This window comes from Mauremys mutica, chromosome 6 (genome assembly GCF_020497125.1).
Source record: "Mauremys mutica isolate MM-2020 ecotype Southern chromosome 6, ASM2049712v1, whole genome shotgun sequence".
In the NCBI taxonomy this organism is placed as follows: Eukaryota; Metazoa; Chordata; order Testudines; family Geoemydidae; genus Mauremys; species Mauremys mutica.
Window position 1 is genome coordinate 98,437,840 of NC_059077.1, and position 20,093 is coordinate 98,457,932.

General features: G+C 38.9%; 1 protein-coding gene across 1 annotated transcript in view; it reads right to left on the reverse strand.

The window, feature by feature from the left end:
• Window positions 1-1,700: 1,700 nt before the first annotated feature.
• Window positions 1,701-20,093, reverse strand: part of LOC123372247 — an 80,716-nt gene continuing 62,323 nt past the window's right edge. The window contains exons 11-14 of the mRNA XM_045020255.1: window positions 18,860-18,987; window positions 16,799-16,915; window positions 8,947-9,057; window positions 1,701-4,338 (exon numbers count right to left, since the gene is read on the reverse strand). Of these exons, the coding sequence (XP_044876190.1) occupies window positions 4,224-4,338; window positions 8,947-9,057; window positions 16,799-16,915; window positions 18,860-18,987 (471 nt within the window). The 3' untranslated portion in view covers window positions 1,701-4,223. The remainder of the gene's footprint in view (window positions 4,339-8,946; window positions 9,058-16,798; window positions 16,916-18,859; window positions 18,988-20,093) is intronic.

A 20,093-nucleotide genomic window follows, 5' to 3' on the forward strand; every position in this document is an offset into this window, starting at 1 on the left:
TAGCTGCCATCCCTTGGGGAGGTGGTGTTGCTACAGTTCTGAACTAAAACGTTCACTCTGCAGCACAGGAAGTGTTATGTTCTTAGAATTATCTGTAACTATGGGGTCTGTCAAAATTTGTGCTCTACCATAAATCTCATTTAGGAAGCCACTCTAGAGTGATCCAAAACACTATTAGAGATTGACTGATTTATTGTAGTATTATGCTCTATAAAGGATTCACAGTACCAACCTCAGTCTCTCCGGAACAGCTGACATGACCTCAGAAGTAGGTTGGAGGAACAAGTTGTGTGTGTTTTTTTTCCCTCTGTGTCTACACAGGATGAAGTTAGCATACCTATGCTGCTGTAGGCCATGTAGTATAGATATGGCCTAAGATTTAACCCTTTGTACTCCAGCAAAATCTTCCTAACTAGAATAAAAGAAATCCTGCTTCCTCCAGGCTCTTATATGAAAGGAGGCCCACTAAGTATTGACCTGATGAATAAGCAGACCATATAAAGAAAGAGCACTCATACTGACTAACAGAGGAGAGCTTTAAGGCAGACTGCAGTTGTTCCCTCATCAAAGTGAAACACATTTATCTTGCTTATGGGTGCCAGCCCTTTGATAACAGGAGTTTCTAGGCATGGGCTTTTGATATTGACAAGCTGTTAAGCTGAAGTACTTTTATTTGTGGGTTGAGTTTTGAGACAGTGATATCTCAAAATCATAATCAACATGTACACCCTATCTTGTTTGCCTTTGTTGCCATATGCTGTTCACTAGATTATACTTCTTGGTAATCTTGTATCTCAGGCATGGTCAGATTCACTCTTTCATGGTTGCATGTCTCTGGAGGCATGGTCTACCATGGATATGCCATCACATAGAGTATAGCTGGATATTACTTTGGTCCTTTATTAGTCCTGATTTTACACCAATCTCACTGTTCTTCTCAACCCTTCCATATGTTGCCTTTTCCTGTTCTCATCTTCCTTAGGCTTTTAGACTAGGGCTTCCAACTTTTTGGTTTGTAAAGCACCCTGAACATCTAAGATGATACAAGTAATAAAGAGCAATACAAGACATTCCCCCCTTGCTCCACAAGGTGTCTGATCAAAGCCCTGTGAAGTCAATGGAAGTCTTTCTACTGACTTCAGGAGGCTTTGGAGCAGGCCCTATAAAAGCAATATTTGTAAGAGCCCTATGTAACTGTTACATTTTCTCCAAATTCTGCCTTTACTTATATGAATGCAACCCACTCTGTAGTCAGTGGTCATAACCAAGGGCAGAATATGGGCTTTTGTGCCTTTCTTTCCTCCACTGCTACAAAAGTTTTAATTTGGCCGATTAAGCTCAAGCAACAAGATGAAGTATGCTGTCATTTAGCATTGTCATGGAAGAAGTATATCCTCCAAAACAGATGGTACCTATAGTATTATACAATCAGCCAATTTCAACCTATCCTGCTTGGCACCCATGTTTCTAATCACAGGGTTCAAACATGCCACTCAAACAAACTGACACAGATACAACAAAACAAAAGATGATTCATTTTATGAGCCCTAACAGTGGGTGTTGAGGGCAGGATTCCCAGCAGGAAATGGCAAAACAAAGCTTTGTTCTGAAATTATGCACCTATTGTTAGAAGGATGTGCTGCTGGAGTCCAGCTCTAGCCTAATTTAATATTCCAAAACAAAATATCACTTCTATGGCCCTCTAAGTGTAGTTTTTACCCAGGAGACAGAAAGAAGCAGTCATATGAATTCAATAGGTAGATACCAAGGTTACAACCATCTTAGAAATAGAGATATAATTTTCAGTGTCTTTTTGTCTTATTACAAACAGGGTTGAAAGTAACATTCAACACTTAGCAGTATGGGGGCTGGCTCTGACCCCCAGAAGGGGCGGGCCTGTAGGACACACTAGCCTGCACCACCTGGGGCTCTGGTCGCTGCCGTGGTAGCAGCAGCAGCAGCCGGAGCCCTGGGCCCTTTAAATCACTGGCTCTGGGGCAGCTGCACCTATTGCCCCCTTCCACCCCTGTCAGTGGCTGGGGGGGGCGAGCGCAAAAGGGGCAGCAACATTAAAGCGCTGCCACGGTAGCGCTTTAAGCAGGGTCCGTTGCTGTGACAGCACTTTAACGGCGGCTGCGTACAGGCGGCCACTTTTTACCGGTACACCGTACCAGCTCATACCAGCTTACTTTCACCGACTACAAAAGATAACTCCAACCACACTTCAAAACCAGTTTCAGCACCAGAAAATTTATGGTTGAATAAGACAGTAGCAGGGTATGAAATCATGCTGTGTTAGCCTGTGTGTGAATACAGAGTACCTAACATAATATCACAACCTAAAATATTCTGTTTGAACAGAACCTGAAGTGTACATGACATAAAATCAGTTTCACTGGTGCTATGTTGGACACATTTTAAATTCAGTATAAAACAATATCACTGAAGTGTTAAATTGTGCATTTTTCCACTACATATCAAATAAGTTAATCATTTACATTATAAGGAGAAATGAGGATCCCACTAATTTTGGCTACAGTTGTGATATTATCTGGTGTCATATTACATTGCCTAACAGGAATGGGAAAGAGGAGAAGAGACTTATTTAAACAGAGTTCCTGGGGCTAAATTCTCTTCTCAGTGGCATGCACAAGGGCATCCTAATTAAGGTTGCCAGTCCCAGTCTTCCCCCAGCTCCCAGACCCAGTCTCTTTGCCTAGCTAGTTCCAGTCTTCCAGATTGAAATCTTAGCCTCCCCCACTACCCCAGCATCCAGTTCCAGTTTCCCTCTCCACCTCACTGCCAGCCTCTGTTCCAGGCCCCTTGTTCCTTCCCCCAACCATTGAACCAACTTTTGTGCTCTCTACCTTCTAATCAGGCAGCTTTCTCCTCCCACTGCCTGGCCACAGCAGCAGGGTCATTTACAGCACAGGAGAGAGAGAATCTCCCTGATCTCCTTTCAGGTCCTGGACCCAGCATGGCCCAGAGCAACCAGGAACTGTGATCATTATTAATTGCACAGGCAACCTTAATTCTGGCATTTCCTAACTTTTGAGTACTTAGCTTTGCAATCTTAATAATGTTCTTTTAATGTAGTTGTGTGTGTGTGTAAATATATATTCTGCCATTCAAACTTTGTATTATCAGCATGTGACCAATCACTATATGGCCACATTACCTGTTTGTTGTTCCCTGTTTGTTTTGTCTTTTGACAGTTTAAGCTCTTTGGGCCAGAACTGTGCCATTTGTTTGCAAAGCAGCAAGCAGATTAAAGGGTACAACAGGAAACAGTAATACATACTCAAAAAATCTTGTTGTGAAACAACTAAATGTTTGTGCTCACATAACAGCCATCACAACTCCAGAAAAACAAAGAAGTTAAAAGTTGAGCAGTAGTACATACCCTGTAATCCTCTATGCACAAGCACACAGAAAAAATACCACAACCTTAACTCTGCCCCTCCTCACAATTCTCTTTGACATACATATCTCTTTACCACACTACCCCTTCTCGCTACTATTAGTACTGGAAGTTTAGTGTGTTGGGAGAGATGTGTTTGGTAAAGGAGATGATGAAAGATTGGCATCCTTAGGAATGCAGAGTTAAGATGGAGGTGTGTGATTTGTGGTATACAATAGTTGTGGAGGGAGGACTTCAGCGTATGCTGTTTTCCCTATTTTGGTGGCCTTCTTCCCTTTCCCTTCTTTTTTCTAGTGACTTCAATGGGATTTGAAGCTGCTTACACAAGATTTGAAAGTTGTTCCCCACAGAATACCAAGTGGTGTATATCATTCAGTGTGCACAGCCACTGCAAGTTACACTCCTTTGCCAACTGCAAACATTTTTTTTACACCGGAGCTTACACCTGCTGACCACCACTGACATCACTGCGGATTTTGACCCACGTTTTTATTCTTTCCAATCAAATAGCCAGGGTAATACATTTAGTAATATTTAGCATGTGAATTCTATCTCTCATCTTAAAAATGTATCACATGCATTATCTTCACAGCACCCCTGCGAGGAAGGTAAGTGACTTGGGCAAAACTAGAAACGGAGTCAGTGTCAGGATTACAGTTCAGGAATTCATGGTTCCCAACCCTGTGCTGAGATTACAATTAAAAATATGTACAAGATTAACTGATATAGCATCTCTTTGCTGAAGCATTGTCATATTTACAAGCCAAGGTGTCCATAGCAACAGACAGAGTTCCTCATTCAACTAAATATTAGCAGGTGGGAAACAGAGGTCGTGATACACTTGCACTGTTTTATTGATTTCTTTAATGGACTCCAGATCAGTGATGTGGCAGCCATAGAGATGAAGCAACTTCAACCTGAAAGAGAGAAAGCAGACCATTAGGAACAGAATTAAACACAGATGGTTAAAGAGTACTTGGCAGCAAAAGCAGAATGAGTCCCTGACACCGTGCTAATCCCTTTTAAAGCCCCTTGACTATCTGATCAATCAGGTAGTTTGCGAACCTCTGGAATAACCAATAAAAGTTCATGGTCCTACTAGGGAGGCCCGTGTAGTCTTCCTCATGCCACTCTACCAAAAATATTCCCATGCTAGGAGGTGACTGGAGAAGTAGTTTATTCCCAACATTTACATGATGTTTTGTTAATGTGAAAAGTGGGTGGGAGGGCTGGGTTGCAAGCCCTGATAATACAAAGCTCTCAATAAAATTTTCAGAATTTTATTTTAATATATTTATTCGGTAACATTTTTATATTTTAAACAATGTTTTAAACAGAATAATTCTCCCTCTCCCATGCACTATTAGAAACCTAAACACACACGATTTGCAGTATATGAGAATCAGAAAAAGAAATTGACCCTCTGAGTTTATCTTCCAAGCTATATAAAATGCAAAAAGTAAACATCAAAGCCCCAATTCTGCCCTCAGTTACACAAGTGCATCTCCCTAGGTAACTGAGGGCAGAGTGGGACCTATAATGAGAAAGGAAATTAGATTTAATGATTTTCATTTTTAATAATGTAAGGAGCTATTAGTGGCAAAAAATATCAAGATTGGATGTTTTCTAAAAGACAAGCTCTAGTTCCCACAGGAATTAATTCCAGGATGTCCTATGGCCTGTATTATACATGAGGTCTGACTAGATGATCACAGCAGTCCCATCCAGCTTTATAATCTATAAATATGAAAAAAGCAAATGTTTTGTGTATTAACATACAATAGTGGGTACCATATATATCACAGTGCTCCTTTAACCAAAGAAAAGAGTAAAATTTTCAAAAGTGCCTAAGTAACCGAGGGGCCTAAATCTGACTTATTTTCAATAGCACTTAGGATCCTTAGACACTCAGTGCTTTTGAAAATTTTACCCCAGATAACTGACCAGTTAAATAACCCTCCAAAATTTAGAGAGAATTAACAAAAAAGAACAGGAAAGTACTGAGAGTTATTTTATTAAATGCTTTTTAGATATAAAGGATACAAATGATACTACACTTTTCTGCATTTACAATGGTGTGAGAGAAGAATTTGTCCCAGAATGACAAAGATTCTCAATTAAAAGAAATACCCTGTGAAGGGGATTAGAAATTCTGAGCTTCCACATGGGGCATTTCCTTTGAATTCTTCCATCAGTAACAAGTGTGTGCCCTTACCCCATTGAAGAACATAAGAATGGCTATACTGGGTCAGACAAATGGTCCATCTAGCTCAGTATCCTGTCTTCCGACAGTGGCCAATGCCAGAAGAAGTACCCTGCTTCTGATGTACTTAAAAAAATTTTTTGCTGTTACTTTTTGAGTCTTTCGCTAGCAGTTCTTCAAGTTCTTTTCTGGCCTTTCTAAATATATGTTTACACTTCACTTGCCAGAGTTTATGCTCCTTTCTATTTTCCTCAATACAATTTAACTTCCAGTAGAAATTGGATTTGCTTAACATCATTTCGCTTAAAGTTGCATTTTTCAGGAACATAACTATAACATTAAGTGAGGAGTTACTGTATTGAACTAACATGCCTATGTAATTTCTACGTAACATACCTATGTAATCAGAATGATTAAGAGCTGCATTTGAAACTGCTTCTGTATACAGAGTTTGAAACTCATTGTACCTTAACATAAGAGCAGAATAAGGATCTAGGTAAAATTCTTGCTGAGATTTTTACACTGAACATATTCTATACTGAAAATGGACAGGGCTGTACTTTTGTTCTTTATTAAAATGCACCTTAACAATTTCTACTGTGGCCATATGCCTGGTTATATCTAAATGCTGCAAAAGGGAGAATACAAGCAACTTGAGTACTCTAGGCCTAAACAACCCTTTGGCACTCTCAATTCAGGACAGAAAAAGTTCCCTTCAGAACACCAAATAATTGTTTGCATTTACAAGGAAACAATATTGGTACAACAATATGGGCAGAAATGAAAAAGAACAGGAATGTGATTGTGGTATCTCTCAAGAATCTCCTCAATGAGGAAGTGTTAAAGGAGGTTCATCTGTTCTTTTACACCAAAGAAGATTAAAGGTTACATGACTCAGAACAGCAAAGTGAGACAAACCAGATAAGATTTACAAAGCTGTAAAACTACACTAATTCTTCTGGAATGTAATATAGAACCTCATACTCATGGCTCTTAAATTAAGGTGTGAGATGTTCATTTAGTTCTTTAACAAGTGAGCTGGAAAATCTTTCTTCAGTATTTCTAACCATTTTAAGAGATCCTCCTTTCCCATCGAGGCCCATAAAAGCCTTTTATATTTTTACACTATAAACATTTTATAAATGGTAGAGTAAAGAATGTACGTCAATGATAAAGGATTGGATAAAAAAATAAAAATTTGAACTCTGTTGGGGGTGCCATTTCCTTTTAACAGACAGGTTGTATATCAAAATTCAGTGGATTTCTTACTACTAGGCTCTTCCTGTACTCCCCTCCAATACTAACTATGAAATAAAGCTGGTGTTCTTGTGACGCCCATTCCATGAATGAAGTAAATATTCCTTCTAAAATTTTTCCATTAACCTGGCAGATCTCTGTTGAGCATAATGTTCTAGAACTGGAGAACACTTAAAAACAACTATTTTCAACACGTATTTGTTCAAATATTTACATATATTTGCTTAGACTTTGCGCACATACTGTTACCACAAATATTCTAGCAAAGAAGTTACTGATAATGATGTTTGTTTAAACAATGAATTTTAAGTGCGTACTGGAGAATATACACAGAAACCAAATTTAGACTCTGTACACAGGAGTAGTTGGAATGGAAATATGATCCTCTTCTACAAAAAAACTGAGTTACAAGACCCAAATATAACAGTTGTCCATTGACTTGGTTACTATACAGTTAGAATTTTAACATAGACAGGAGCAGAGCCTAACTGAGTGTTTTAACAGGGTTGTGAAACTGGGCTAAGGCTTTTGAATATATCCATATTGTAATCTCTGTTGTCTTGTAACTACATGACATTTAACAAGTTACAGCCAGCTCTGCGTGTATAGTTATTTTTGTAATATAGACTGGCCATCGTAATTATTCATCCATTCACAGAACTGAAACAGAACAGGTGACCTTATATGTCCAATCAAACCTAAGATAGCTCAAATTTCAACAACTCACAACGGTCTTGTTTATATACACACTACAAACCAATTATTATTTGCAATGACGACTTAGCAAATAATTCTGAATAATAATAAATTTATGAAAGTTCTTTGCAGACAATCCAAAAACAAGAGCAGCTACATTTGTTAAATAAACAATACACTGTGAACCAATCACAGAGCTGAGTTTGGTTTTTGTTTTTAATATAAACCTTTTCTTTTAAACTTTGGCTACAGTAAGAAAAGTGACTGTAAATATGACTTCATGGAGACACATTTATTCTGTTCTCTATGGCTTCCACAGCAACGCAACTGAGTTTTCAAGCCCAGGTTTTGTAACTGCCAGCTCTGCAAACTCACCACGGCATCTGAAAATCAACCTGTCTCTTCTCCTACCTCTTACATCAAATATTCTTTAATCAAAGTGCCACCCACATCAACAGGTGGGGGATATTGATGGGGCAGGTGCTGAAAGGGGGACAGTCCTAATAGCAAGGCAGGGAGGCATTTGCCAAGGAACAATAGGTAACTATCCCTGGGACTCTCTGGCACCCACTGGCCAGCTGGGAGAGAGGTGTGCTGATTGGCCAGCATTCCTCAGCTCCCAGGATCTGGCACAGTTCAGGGGCCACGTGGAGCCTGAGATCCCTGCAGGCACAAGTGCCTACCTGTGTATATCTCACTGCAGGATCAGGATTGTATTTTGATGATGGTCAGTAACTCAAGAAAGGTACAGATTTTTAATACAGAAGTACTTACAATTACAGCCCCACTTTTAAGATATACTAAAATTCTAAAGTGCCTCGGTTTCCCCTCTCCAGGTGTGATATTTCCATTATACACTATAAACACAACATCAGAGCTTGCTTGCTTGCTTTAACCAGTGATCTAAAAATTATCACTTCATTCTGTATTTCCATCGTTAATTCTATCAACTCAGATCTACAGTCAGAAAGCTGGGTCACTTGCACCTCTTCTGTGTTTTCAGATGTAACAATATCGATTTAAAAAAATACAGTACAGGCTTATGTTCTGCAGATCACATTTCTCTTATCAGTGTTAAAAACACTAAGTGGAAGTGGACACCTGAAGTACTCTATGAAAAGTCATTGAGAGTTGCATCAGCCTCTGCAGTTTTTAAAAGCTATTTCAAATGGCATGTAAAACATTTGAATACAGATACCTTAACAGCACCTATTATGAATGGAAAACATATATAAACAATGTACTGTTGGCTGTAGGAATCATTAATTTATCAGGATCAAAGTCTGTGTCCGATAGAATAGCTTAGTATTTCAGTCAAGCACTGACAGGATAGCTGAGTTTTTTATCTGTGTAAAGCCGAAACTCTTACCTTTTACAGTTTTTGCAGAGTTTTTTAACTGCCTCCAGAGTGATATCCTTGCAGAAACTGAGCTTCACACATTCCAAACTGATATGGCAGAAGCTGGCCAACAAGCAGACCCTTAAGCCCAAGAATAAAAAAGAGATTAATTCCAAGTTCTGCGCAGGCTCTTGAAAAACACTTCTTTTTGTTCTCCACACAGAGACCTATAAATACATTATCTCAGAAAAATGTGGGTGATTGTGGTTCACTGCTAGAAAAATATAAGTATATATTGCATATAGAAATATAAAAACATACATTCAGATTTATAATTTTATTTTCCCTGGTTTAGAAAAATAAAAGGAAGAAAAAGGGAAAAAATCCATACCTATAAAGCTGGTGGAGCTTAAAAGCTCTGTCAGGGAAGTTGACAGAGTTCTAACTTCCTTGAAGCCAAACTTCCGATTATAGCTCTCACTATTAGCAAAGGATACTACTCCATACTCCTAGTTTAAACAACTTAGTTGTATGTCTTTTTTTTTAAATAAAAGCACAGAGAGACTTCTGAGAGCATCAGCCAACATGCACATTTCAAATTGTAAACTGCAGCCATTTATGAGTTTAAAGTTTTACTCATGATTCACTCATTTTCTGAAAGATGCCCTGAACCCTGCTCTGCCAGGGGATCTGCAGCTGACCACTGTAACCCGAAAAGTGGGCTGCAGTGATCAAGGAAGAGGGGGGTTACTAGGTACTTGGGATACACAGAGATGGAGTCTGCTCTGTATTACACTAGTCATAATTGTCTCATTTTTACCTTGTGCTCCCCCAGTCAGTTTGCTCTATCTACCTGCTGTGTCTCAACTAATATTTGGGCCCCAAACCTCCCTGCACCCACATGGTTTTCAATACAGGATGCGGTCTTACACTGCAACATCTTCAGGGCACATACCATTTTTTCATTGCATGTGTTTGTACAGAGCATAGCACATCTGGTCCCCAGGTCCTGACTGTGGCCTCTAGGCGCTAGGGCTATACAAATAATAAATCCCTTAGCAGTATCCACCATCAGATTCCAATTGCAAATTAATACTGCCTGCCATTGGATGAGCCCTTGGAGAAGGCTGGCTGCACAAACACTGCCTGCCTCCACATTGGGCTGCAGGTATCCTTGCTGATACAGATGGGTGCCATTTGATCTATATATACACGCAATGCTGAAAAAGGATTGTTAAATGGCACATTCCTGGTGAAGAGCTGTTATGCATTCTAGAGGTGTATAAATATACTGATCCCTAGGTGAAGATCAAGAACTCATTCTTCCTTCCAAAACTCTCACTAAAATAGACTGAAATCTCTTTACACACGGAAGAATAAAAGTTTTGGGTACTCTTAGCATCTCTACACTCAGCAGCATTTAGTAACTGAGATTGACCCATGCCTATGACTAATGGAAGCACAGGGTAAAATCCTAGGCCAGAGAAATCATTGGAAGTTTTGCCATTGACTTCAATGGGGCCAGGATTCCAGCCCCAGAGACTAAACTTCACGTTAAGCTAATAAAATACAATAGCACATATGAAGCAGTTTATTACTAGAAATAGGATGTGTTCAGTGATTCACTGGACCAGCTGCTCCTGAAGGCATCATTACAAGTTGAGTAGCTGTAGGCTGAACCCTCTATAACCAGCTAATTTCCAGATCTTGAGTAAAAGGATATTTTCCTCTTAGGAGACAAAAAATAGTCCATTATATTCCACACTAATTAATCTAAAAACAGGCATTTCTGCTGGAGTTATGAGCATCTTGTTAATTTATGACATCAATTTGTTCATTATTTTCCAAATGTAAGCATGAGAAGATTAAAATCTTGCATACTATACATTTAAGTTTGAAAGAAATAGTTTTTTTTAAAAAATCGGTAAATGTTGGTAAGATTGGTAGGATTTCACCTTATACTAACAAACCAATGAAAAATATTTCCATCAATAATCAAAATTACTATCAAAAGACAGACAAAGTAAAAAAAATGCTGGTTTATAATTTAGTTTGATTTAAGGATATTTACTTTGTATATTTTGACTTGTGTTGTTGACAATTTGTTCTATGCAAAATCTCACTCTTCATAGGCAACTTCCTGTCATAAGAGACCACTCTAAATATCACTACACAAAGGCAAGATCGTCATCTGTCCTTTGCATTTGTGCAGAAGAGTAAAGGCGCTGGTCACAACATAGGAAGAGAACAGCCCCTGCAGGCTCACTACTCACTACATGAGTGGGCTGGCACAGACAGGGAAAAAGTGGAGTGTTGACTCAGCCTCTTCATTTATGCACCAGCAAGTTCAGCTGACCTTGTGTGGAGGATGATGCCTGGTAAAGAGACAGCACAGAATACTTCCCTCTGAAACAAGGTGGAAACCAGGGAATGAACTGTGACTTGGAAAGTCTTGGGAAGATTGTCCCTCGTCTACTGCTAGACAGTGCAGCTACATGCCCCCTCTGACTCAGTCAGGGCAGATTGTTGTGTCAAAAGCTAGTCCACAGACAGTACAATTCCATGCCACTTATATTAGGAGACTACTACTATCAAGCAAATGTGTTTTTTCGTTAATCTTGAATGGTTGCTTAAAACAAGTTTCACTGTATGATAAAACATTGGAATTGGAACAGCAACTTAAACCTATTTATAAATAACTAATGTTTTCTTTCATCCTCATTCAATATTAAAATAGCACAGACTAATATGATAAAACAAGCTCTGTTAGTAATTAAAGGGTTGGGAATGTTCTGTCCATATAACTGACTGATGAGGCATAACTAACTGACATGTACTCTTTGGGTCTGACCCTAGTAGGTGTTGAGCTCTTCCTCTGAGTCAACGGACAGTAGAGGAGGACAACGGACAGTGGAGGGAACCCAGTGCTGTGAAGCTGCATCAAAATTATTGCTATAATTTATACCACAGTAGCAAGCTACATATAAAAAGGCCGGTAACAAGGACAAAGGCACTGTAATCCTCTTGGATCACAGAAGAAAGAATACTAAAATCTGAATCAACTGGACATTTCACCTAAAATACCAGAGTCGTATATAAATGGACAGAAACAAACTGGGCTGCCCGGGGGGGGGAAGGCAGGCAAGTGGGGCAATTTGCCCCAGGCCTTGGGCCCCGTGAGCCCTGGCCCGGTGGCAGTCCGGGTCTTCGGCGGCATTTCGGTGGCAGGGGGCCCTTCAGTGCTGCCGAAGACGCAGAGCGACTGAAGGCCCCCCCCACCACCGAAATGCCGCCGAAGACCCGGACCACCGCCAGGTAAGTACAAGCACCGCAGCTTCCCCGCTTTGCCCCAGGCCCCCTGAATCCTCTGGGCGGCCCTGGAAACAAACTAGATATTCCTGTAGAACTGAACTGTATTAAAGAAACATAAAAGCCAACAAAATGGAGATGTTGCTACAGATACCTGGAAAAAACAATGCAAAATCTTAATGCACATTGATTCAGGACTGGAAATTGAAAATGTACTTAAAACACTCTTCAATTCTTTAGCCTATTCTCCTCTCTGTGTTTTAATTAGCAGGCTTTTCACCTCTGAAAAGATGGAGATGTGATGAAAAGAGAGCACCCACATTACACCTGCTGGCAACATTTCTGTTATCATGGAGCTTTGTAGCCTCTGACGCACATCAACTCCATCAGTGAGGCCATCTTCTTTTTAAATGTAGATAATTCTCTAATTAAAAAATAGACCTGATTTGTTACAATCATATGAAAGTCTATGTCTATAATACAGAAAACATGGCTATAATGAGTCGCATGTGGCTCCTTGTTTCACTGTAAATGTATAAACAAAAACAGGATTTTTAATAATTGAATCATACAAACCTAGTATTTATGTATACATTATATATTCTCAGTTGTTAAAAAACTGTGTCCTCCTTGTGTAATGAGACATATGACCCACACAGTTAACCCTGTGGATCACTCCATTGAGGCTCTGTGCCTTTGCTGATTCATGGCTCTAGGATGACCAGATGTCCCAATTTTATAGGGACAGTCTTGATTTTTTTGGGGTCTTTTTCTTATATAGGCTCCTATTAACCCCCACCCCATCCCAATTTTTCACACTTGCTGTCTGGTCACCCTACATGGCTCCCAACAGCCTGGTCTCTGCCCTTGGTCTCTGGTAACCTAGTTTTACTCTGGGAGGGGAAATTCTATCAATGGATGTTGGTCCCAATCTCCTCCCTTATTATTTAAGACAGATTTGATGATTTGCACCCTCAGGTCAAGAGAATCAATATGCCATGACTTCCCACCTCATAACACAAAACTGTGGAAAATCTTACAACATGGGTTGCCTTGGCAGGGACAACTAGTTAGCCAAAAGAGTTTGTATATAGCAGAACCCATTAATAACAAAATCCAAAAAAGCCCTTTTGTTTTAGGCAGTACAAAGAGAGAAAGTTGAAGAGGGGAGCTGAAAGGTCCATATCCTACAACACCCAATTCTCTGGCATTTTCAAAACCTTATGCATGGCTGTACAATAGATTTAATAAGCATTAGAAAAACTTCCCTGTGCAACTGTGTATGAGGGAATGGATCAGAGATCCAATTCCTGAGAAACCTATAGACTATGTATACAGATTTTTTTTAACATACTTGTTCATCCTGTTGGGGGCATCTCCTTTCTACCAGAATTAGGGGGCTTCATACTTTTTCAGTGACATTTTTTCTATGCCCCTCTTTTCTCAGGATATGTCTAGACTTCAAACTGGAGGTGTAGCTTCCAATTTGAGATGACACACCTGCACTAGCTCTCATAGCCCCCACAGCCTAAGCAACAGGAGGAGCTAGACATCCCAAGTATGTAAGAGATGCAAAGCACATACCTGGGGCCGTTAGCCCCTCATGCTGCCAGGGCTACACTCTATTTTTACCGCTAGCACGATCAGAGCTTGTATGGGTATGTTTCCTTGAGCTGGAATTTACACCTCCAGCTCAAAGTCTAGAGGTACCCTCAGAGATAGCTGGATTAAATCTCATGAAGAATAAAGATTAAGCCATTTGGGCTTAAAGTATAACTTGAATTTTTAACACTCTCTTTTTTAAATGGAGCTTAGACGTGATAGGTTATTCAGTTTTTGCAGATTTCCCCATATACTGAAAACTTCTCACTGAATTTAAAATAATGTAGTTTAAAATAAAGAACAAAAGAAAGGAAAAAACCCAAATGGTGGTGGATTCAAATCAGAACATTTCTTAGATTGTAAGTTACACAACGTGAGATAGCCACACAGCCAATGGCCAAATTCATTTCATGAAGAGCCCAAAGAGCCTAGAGTTGGAAGGTTCTGTATCCCATTGCCACTTCCCTATGGCATCCAAGTCCTCTAACCCGGGGATTTCTAAACAATGGCTCATAGACTAGTCTGTGAAGAAGGGATTGGTCATATGATTCTTTCTCCCCTCCTTGTTTTACCTGGAACATTACATTAAAAGAAACTAAACATACATAATCAATTTCCTAATGCTTTCCATGTAAGCAGTTGTTGTAGTTGCCACAAGGAAGTTGTGATTGTGAATAGGAGGGGAGAGGGTTCTGTACAGTTGGGAATGACAAACACACACTATTAAAATGTGTTCTGCCTTTAACAATGTCAAAATAGATTAACATTATCAATTTATAGTACAGAGAGAAATTCTTCAGCTATTGACAGCTTAGGAAAATGAAATCGCCTACTCTAATACAATAATGAAATCCTTGACTCTCTGGGACAAATGGTTAAAAGAGTGCGAACAAGCACACTCAAGTTCCACTTGCAGTTGCACATACAGCCATGTTGAAGCAAGAACATGTTTGCGTGAGGTTTTTTTTTTACTCCTTTATAAAAGAAAATATGTCCTCTGTCTGTAATCACATCTGTCGTCTTCCTCACACACTACTCCCTGAAACAATATTTAACTGTCCCTAAAGTGATGACATTGAAAACCAGAGAAGGGAGCAGCAAAGAATTTCAAAGCTTCACAAGAAGCTAAAATGGGAGGGTACTTGTAATGAATGGCTGCAATAATTATCATATGTCTCATTTGGCTTTGGTGTTTAATCAACAGCAGTAAAACTGGAGCAGACTTATGTTGAAGTGCCCGCGTTCCACTGTAATGTCAGTATTTCAAAAGAGGATATATGCAACACATGCAGTAACACTGAAGATATTTTTTGACTGATGTACTACATAGGTAAGGCAGCAAAGAAGAGGTTAAATTTCAAGTCAGAAGAAACAAATACAAATCTAAGTGGGTCACAGGTTACAATTAATATCTAGTTTGTTCTAGCCATCTGTAATTAACTGTTGGTTATGCCTAAGTCAGGGTTCTATGTGCAAGGCAACTGTATAATGTAGTACCATTTAGTTCTGTTCTGATTTTCATTCCTCAACAGGATACTATCGCATACTCACATATAATAATCTATGTAATAACCTCACAACCTCCAGAGGGGTCCTGACCCACCGTTTGAGAACCCCTGCACTAAGGGGTTTATTCTGCTATCAATATCCAGATAGATCTCAGCAATACAAAAATAAATATGGGACTTATGCCATCTGTATTTCAAGAGGCTATACTTCAGTGTGTCTGACTACCACAAGACTTTTACAGTGATGTCACTGCACTGTGTGAAAAGTCTGCTACAGAATTCATACCAAAACCAAATCTACCATCCCTATGTTCAGAGTCTCTTGCCCTTCATGTCAGTCCTACAGGCCAGGGTCCAGGCACAGTCTGTTCTTTCCCAGGAGCAAGTGCTCCTGCCAGGGTCTAAAGTTTTTCTTTTAAACAGCCTAGATCCTTAAAAAAACATCACTGCCAGCCACTCTTGCCAAAAGTAACAGTTTATCTGAAGTGTGGCAGGTACTTCTCCTTCTCAAGGAAACTTATTAACCCTTTCCTCTCTACTGGAGTGGCATATTTTCACCCTTTCACAGACTGCCACACACTCAATGAGGAAATCTCTCACATTGACCGAAGTCTTTGCAAATAGAAGATTCTGGAACAACATACCAGCACACACAAATATACACACAAGCATGTCACTCTTTCTCCTATACATCTGACACATATGTACAAACAGAGAAAATATATTTCTAAGAGTGACCGCCAAACGTATGTGTCTAGAAAGGAATCTCCGACGTGGGTTTGTACGTGGGCAATTTGTATATACAGATATTTATCTGTCCTATAAAAAGAATATAAAACATATATAAATATATACACATAAATGAATATACAAATATTTTGATTCAGCCTAAAACCATTTGGTATATGAAGAATTTCAGCAAGATATTATGAAGCAGCTGGGGTTTTAATGTGGCTATCAATTTAATCAAGGTAATCACTTTAAACAATACATTTTAAAATGTTCCTTATTCATCTGTAGTACTTAATTAATAGTGAGGATACTTTGTTACCAACATAAGTAATGATGGGCATAAAATATTTGAATGTCTGTACATCTCTGCACAGCAAAATATCATTACAACCTTAATGTTTGCAGCACCATGATAGAGTATTTATCTCACATATGGATTTGTGGTATTCCCTGCACTTAGAGTGAAGAATATAACAAACACTGTGATAATTACAAAGTGTGATTAGCATATGTCACTATTTTAGCGATGCCCAGTTATATATTCTTTACAGAAGGACTATACGGGTAACTCCTGTTTGTTTTGATGATTAATGAATGATCATACCGAATATTGAAAATCCTACAAAAGAAGCACAATGAAGTTGTTACACAGAAGAAAATGACAGGAAAAAAAAAAGAGAGAGAGAGAGAATACCAAGTATTAGGTGATAACTGCTGAAGTTATATCTTACCCCCTCTTGCTTGTTCCTGTAGAGCTCAGATCAAGGTAATGAAGCTGGCGGCAGCTCCCTGCCAAAGCTTGAATTCCTACATCAGTCACCCTTTTACAGCAACTCACATCAAGATACCTGTAGGTTTCAGAACAGATTACTACCAAGGAATGTCTAACATTGGCACAATAGTGTAAAGTGGTGTACGAGTTTCATTTTCAGGGATGATTTATAGAGCTTTACCCATTTATACTATTTTTAATAAATATACAGGTAACTCCATAAAGCATAACAAAAAAACAGCTTGATTATTAAAAAAACTGCCCTTTCTAAATTCACTAATATTTCATTCCTTTTACTCCCAGGAAGCTCAAATTAAGAAAAAAAAGTGTTATGACCTAAAAGGTTTTCTTTATTCCATCATGGCAGTTTTCCTCTGGATTAAAAAAAGCATCATTTACTAATGTAATCCCCTCTCTCTACCTTTTTTTATATATAAACACTTTTAGGAACCCAAATATAATGATTTCTAGAATGGGAAATGAATTAGGTGTCACGGAGAGTTATATCTAACAAGCTATAAGCGTGTTGCTCCATTTGCATTCTAACTGCAAAAACCACTCGGCTTGCATGTGAGCCTCACGCCTAAATGGCTCATGAATGTCAATCTTACACCATAAGACCAAAACCTGATGGTGCATATTCATTTATGAAGTATCTCACCGAGGATGCATAATAAAACTGGGGAAGCTTTCAACTGTGTCTCAGCTGCATGGGATTTTAGGCTACTAATTGACCAATTAGGAGCTAAAACTGTGGAATAATTACCAAGGCGTGTCTTGTATTACAATATATATGCTATGTCAGAATTAATTTAATACCAAATCACTATATCAAATAGTACCGTGAAATCTTGTTGTTTGTAAAATGATTGTAGGAATATATTCTCCTTGTAGTCCAATCAACTATCATTAACTATTTGATGACTACAGACATATGTAGTATCTACATGTCCTATGATTTCATTTGGCCAACAGCCTGGAAGATGTTAGTGTTATAAGGGATTAATATAAAAGTAACATTTCCTTTCATATTTGATGTCCACATTTATCAGTGATTTGTGTGTTCAGCCAACCTATTGAACAGCATAGTCATTAGGTCTGCAGAAGCAGTGCTTAGATACTTCATCAGTGAGCAGAATAGAGATACCCAAGATAGATGCATAGAAGCCACTTCCATTGTTTCATCTCTTTTGTGGACCTGGCCTATGCCTGAGCCACTCAGAAGATTAAAGAGACAAGAGGTGAGATCCTGGCCTGACTGAAGTCAAGATTTCACTCCAGGGATGGAAGGTCTAATTCTGCAATCCACAGTAATTCATTTTTTGGTATCACATTCACTCAATCAGGTCCTAAATCAATTCTGTAAAATCCTTATCTAGGTTTGCACTTGTATTCATTTATTTAAATTCTTTTCTGAATTATTAGAGCTAGGTGTGTATTTAGAGATACAATGATATAATTAAGATAAATTTCAAATTAACTGAATAACTTTCTAGCATTTCCACATTTACATACATTGCTTCTCTTATAGTAAAGTATTCCAGAATTCTACAGTATTGGTTTAAATGCTGCATATCTTGCCATATTAGTACTACAGCACTATGATTGGTTACTGCAGAAAAGTGTTTGCTCTTTTTAGTATGAGAGGTTACTCTTATTCTGACTCATGAGTTTTATACATTTGAAAAGCAAGTGACAACATCCTTCTGTAAATCAAAATCACATAATGTGTGTATGTAGAAATAATAGGTTTTTATTAAGTGAGCTACACTCAAAAGGCCACATATTTGCTTTGATCCACACCTGTAACATCCAATGGGAGCAGCACTGTGGATCCAGGGCAATTACAGTGTGGCTTACACAGCACCATTGCGATACTTTCTGTGAGCAAACCAAACAAAGCTTCTGTTAACTGGAATATCAATGATCCCAATAGCATCCCTTTTGAATGATAGAAATGCTTTAACTTCAAATGCTAATTCATTTGCAAAAAGTTTCCTTTTAGTTTTCAAACTTGTACCTGATTGTTTGCAGGTAGGTGCTAATTTCCACTAGGCTTATATCAGTCACTTGGGAGCAGGAGCTGAGAACCAGACACTCCAGTTTAGGACACTGTGTTACAATAAAGTGGACAACACGGTCTCGTACCTAGAACGCATCACACAAAGGGAAAAGAAATGCAAAAATTTCTTTCAGATATGCGCAACTGTCTGTCAAAAGCCCACAGAGATATTCGGTGGTAGCTAAAGAAATAAAATTCATTCTTTCAGTCATGTTATCAAACATTATTATTTACATTATTCTCCAACGTGCTAGGCACTGCAGACTCTTAGGAAGACATAGTCTCTGCTCCTTGAAGAACTTGCATGTCAAAAGAGGATACAATATACAGGCACAGTGTTTGAGTCTGATGTTAAGCACACATTGTGTTAGTTCCATTATATATATGGTTTGAGTTTATATAGATCAGGGGTCGGCAACCTTTCAGAAGTGCTGTGCCGAGTCTTCATTAATTCACTCTAATGTAAGGTTTTGCGTGCTGGTAACACATTTTAATGTTTTTAGAAGGTCTCTTTCTCTAAGTCTATAGTATATAACTAAACTATTGTTGTATGTAAAGAAAATAAGGTTTTAAAAATGTTTAAGAAGCTTCATTTAAAATTAAATTAACATGCAGAGCCCCCTGGACCGGTGGCCAGGACCCGGGTAGTGTGAATGCCACTGAAAATCAGCTCTCATGCCGCCTTCAGCACCTCTGCCATAGGTTGCCTACCCCTGATATAGATGATGTGCCTGTATAATGTATCTCCTTCTCACAGCCTTTGTCTGTTACAGCTGTCTGGTGATTCTATATATTGACATAATCACCAACTGCTTCCTTCAGTTTTCCCATTTATCTTCGTGCCCTAAGCTGGCCCACTCTCTCCCTTGCTCCTCCATTGCCCCTAGTAAATACAGTAAACTGCCCTTCTTCCACCAAACCCATCCTAGAACAGAGACATGTCTGAGTGACAAATAAACAACAGCCAATCAGAAGATGCCCATTTTAGTTCAAGTTTCAAGGGTGAATGGGACCCTAGGCCTGGAGGACCCAATAGCCAACTCCTGTCCCTGGAATCTGGGCTGGCTCTTACTGCTCTCTCACCCATATGGAAGAAGGGAGACTGGAAACTCCTGTGGGCAGGGCCCTCATAGAACACAAAGGAAATTAATAGAAAAAACAACAGAAATAAATAATAATAATAATGATAATA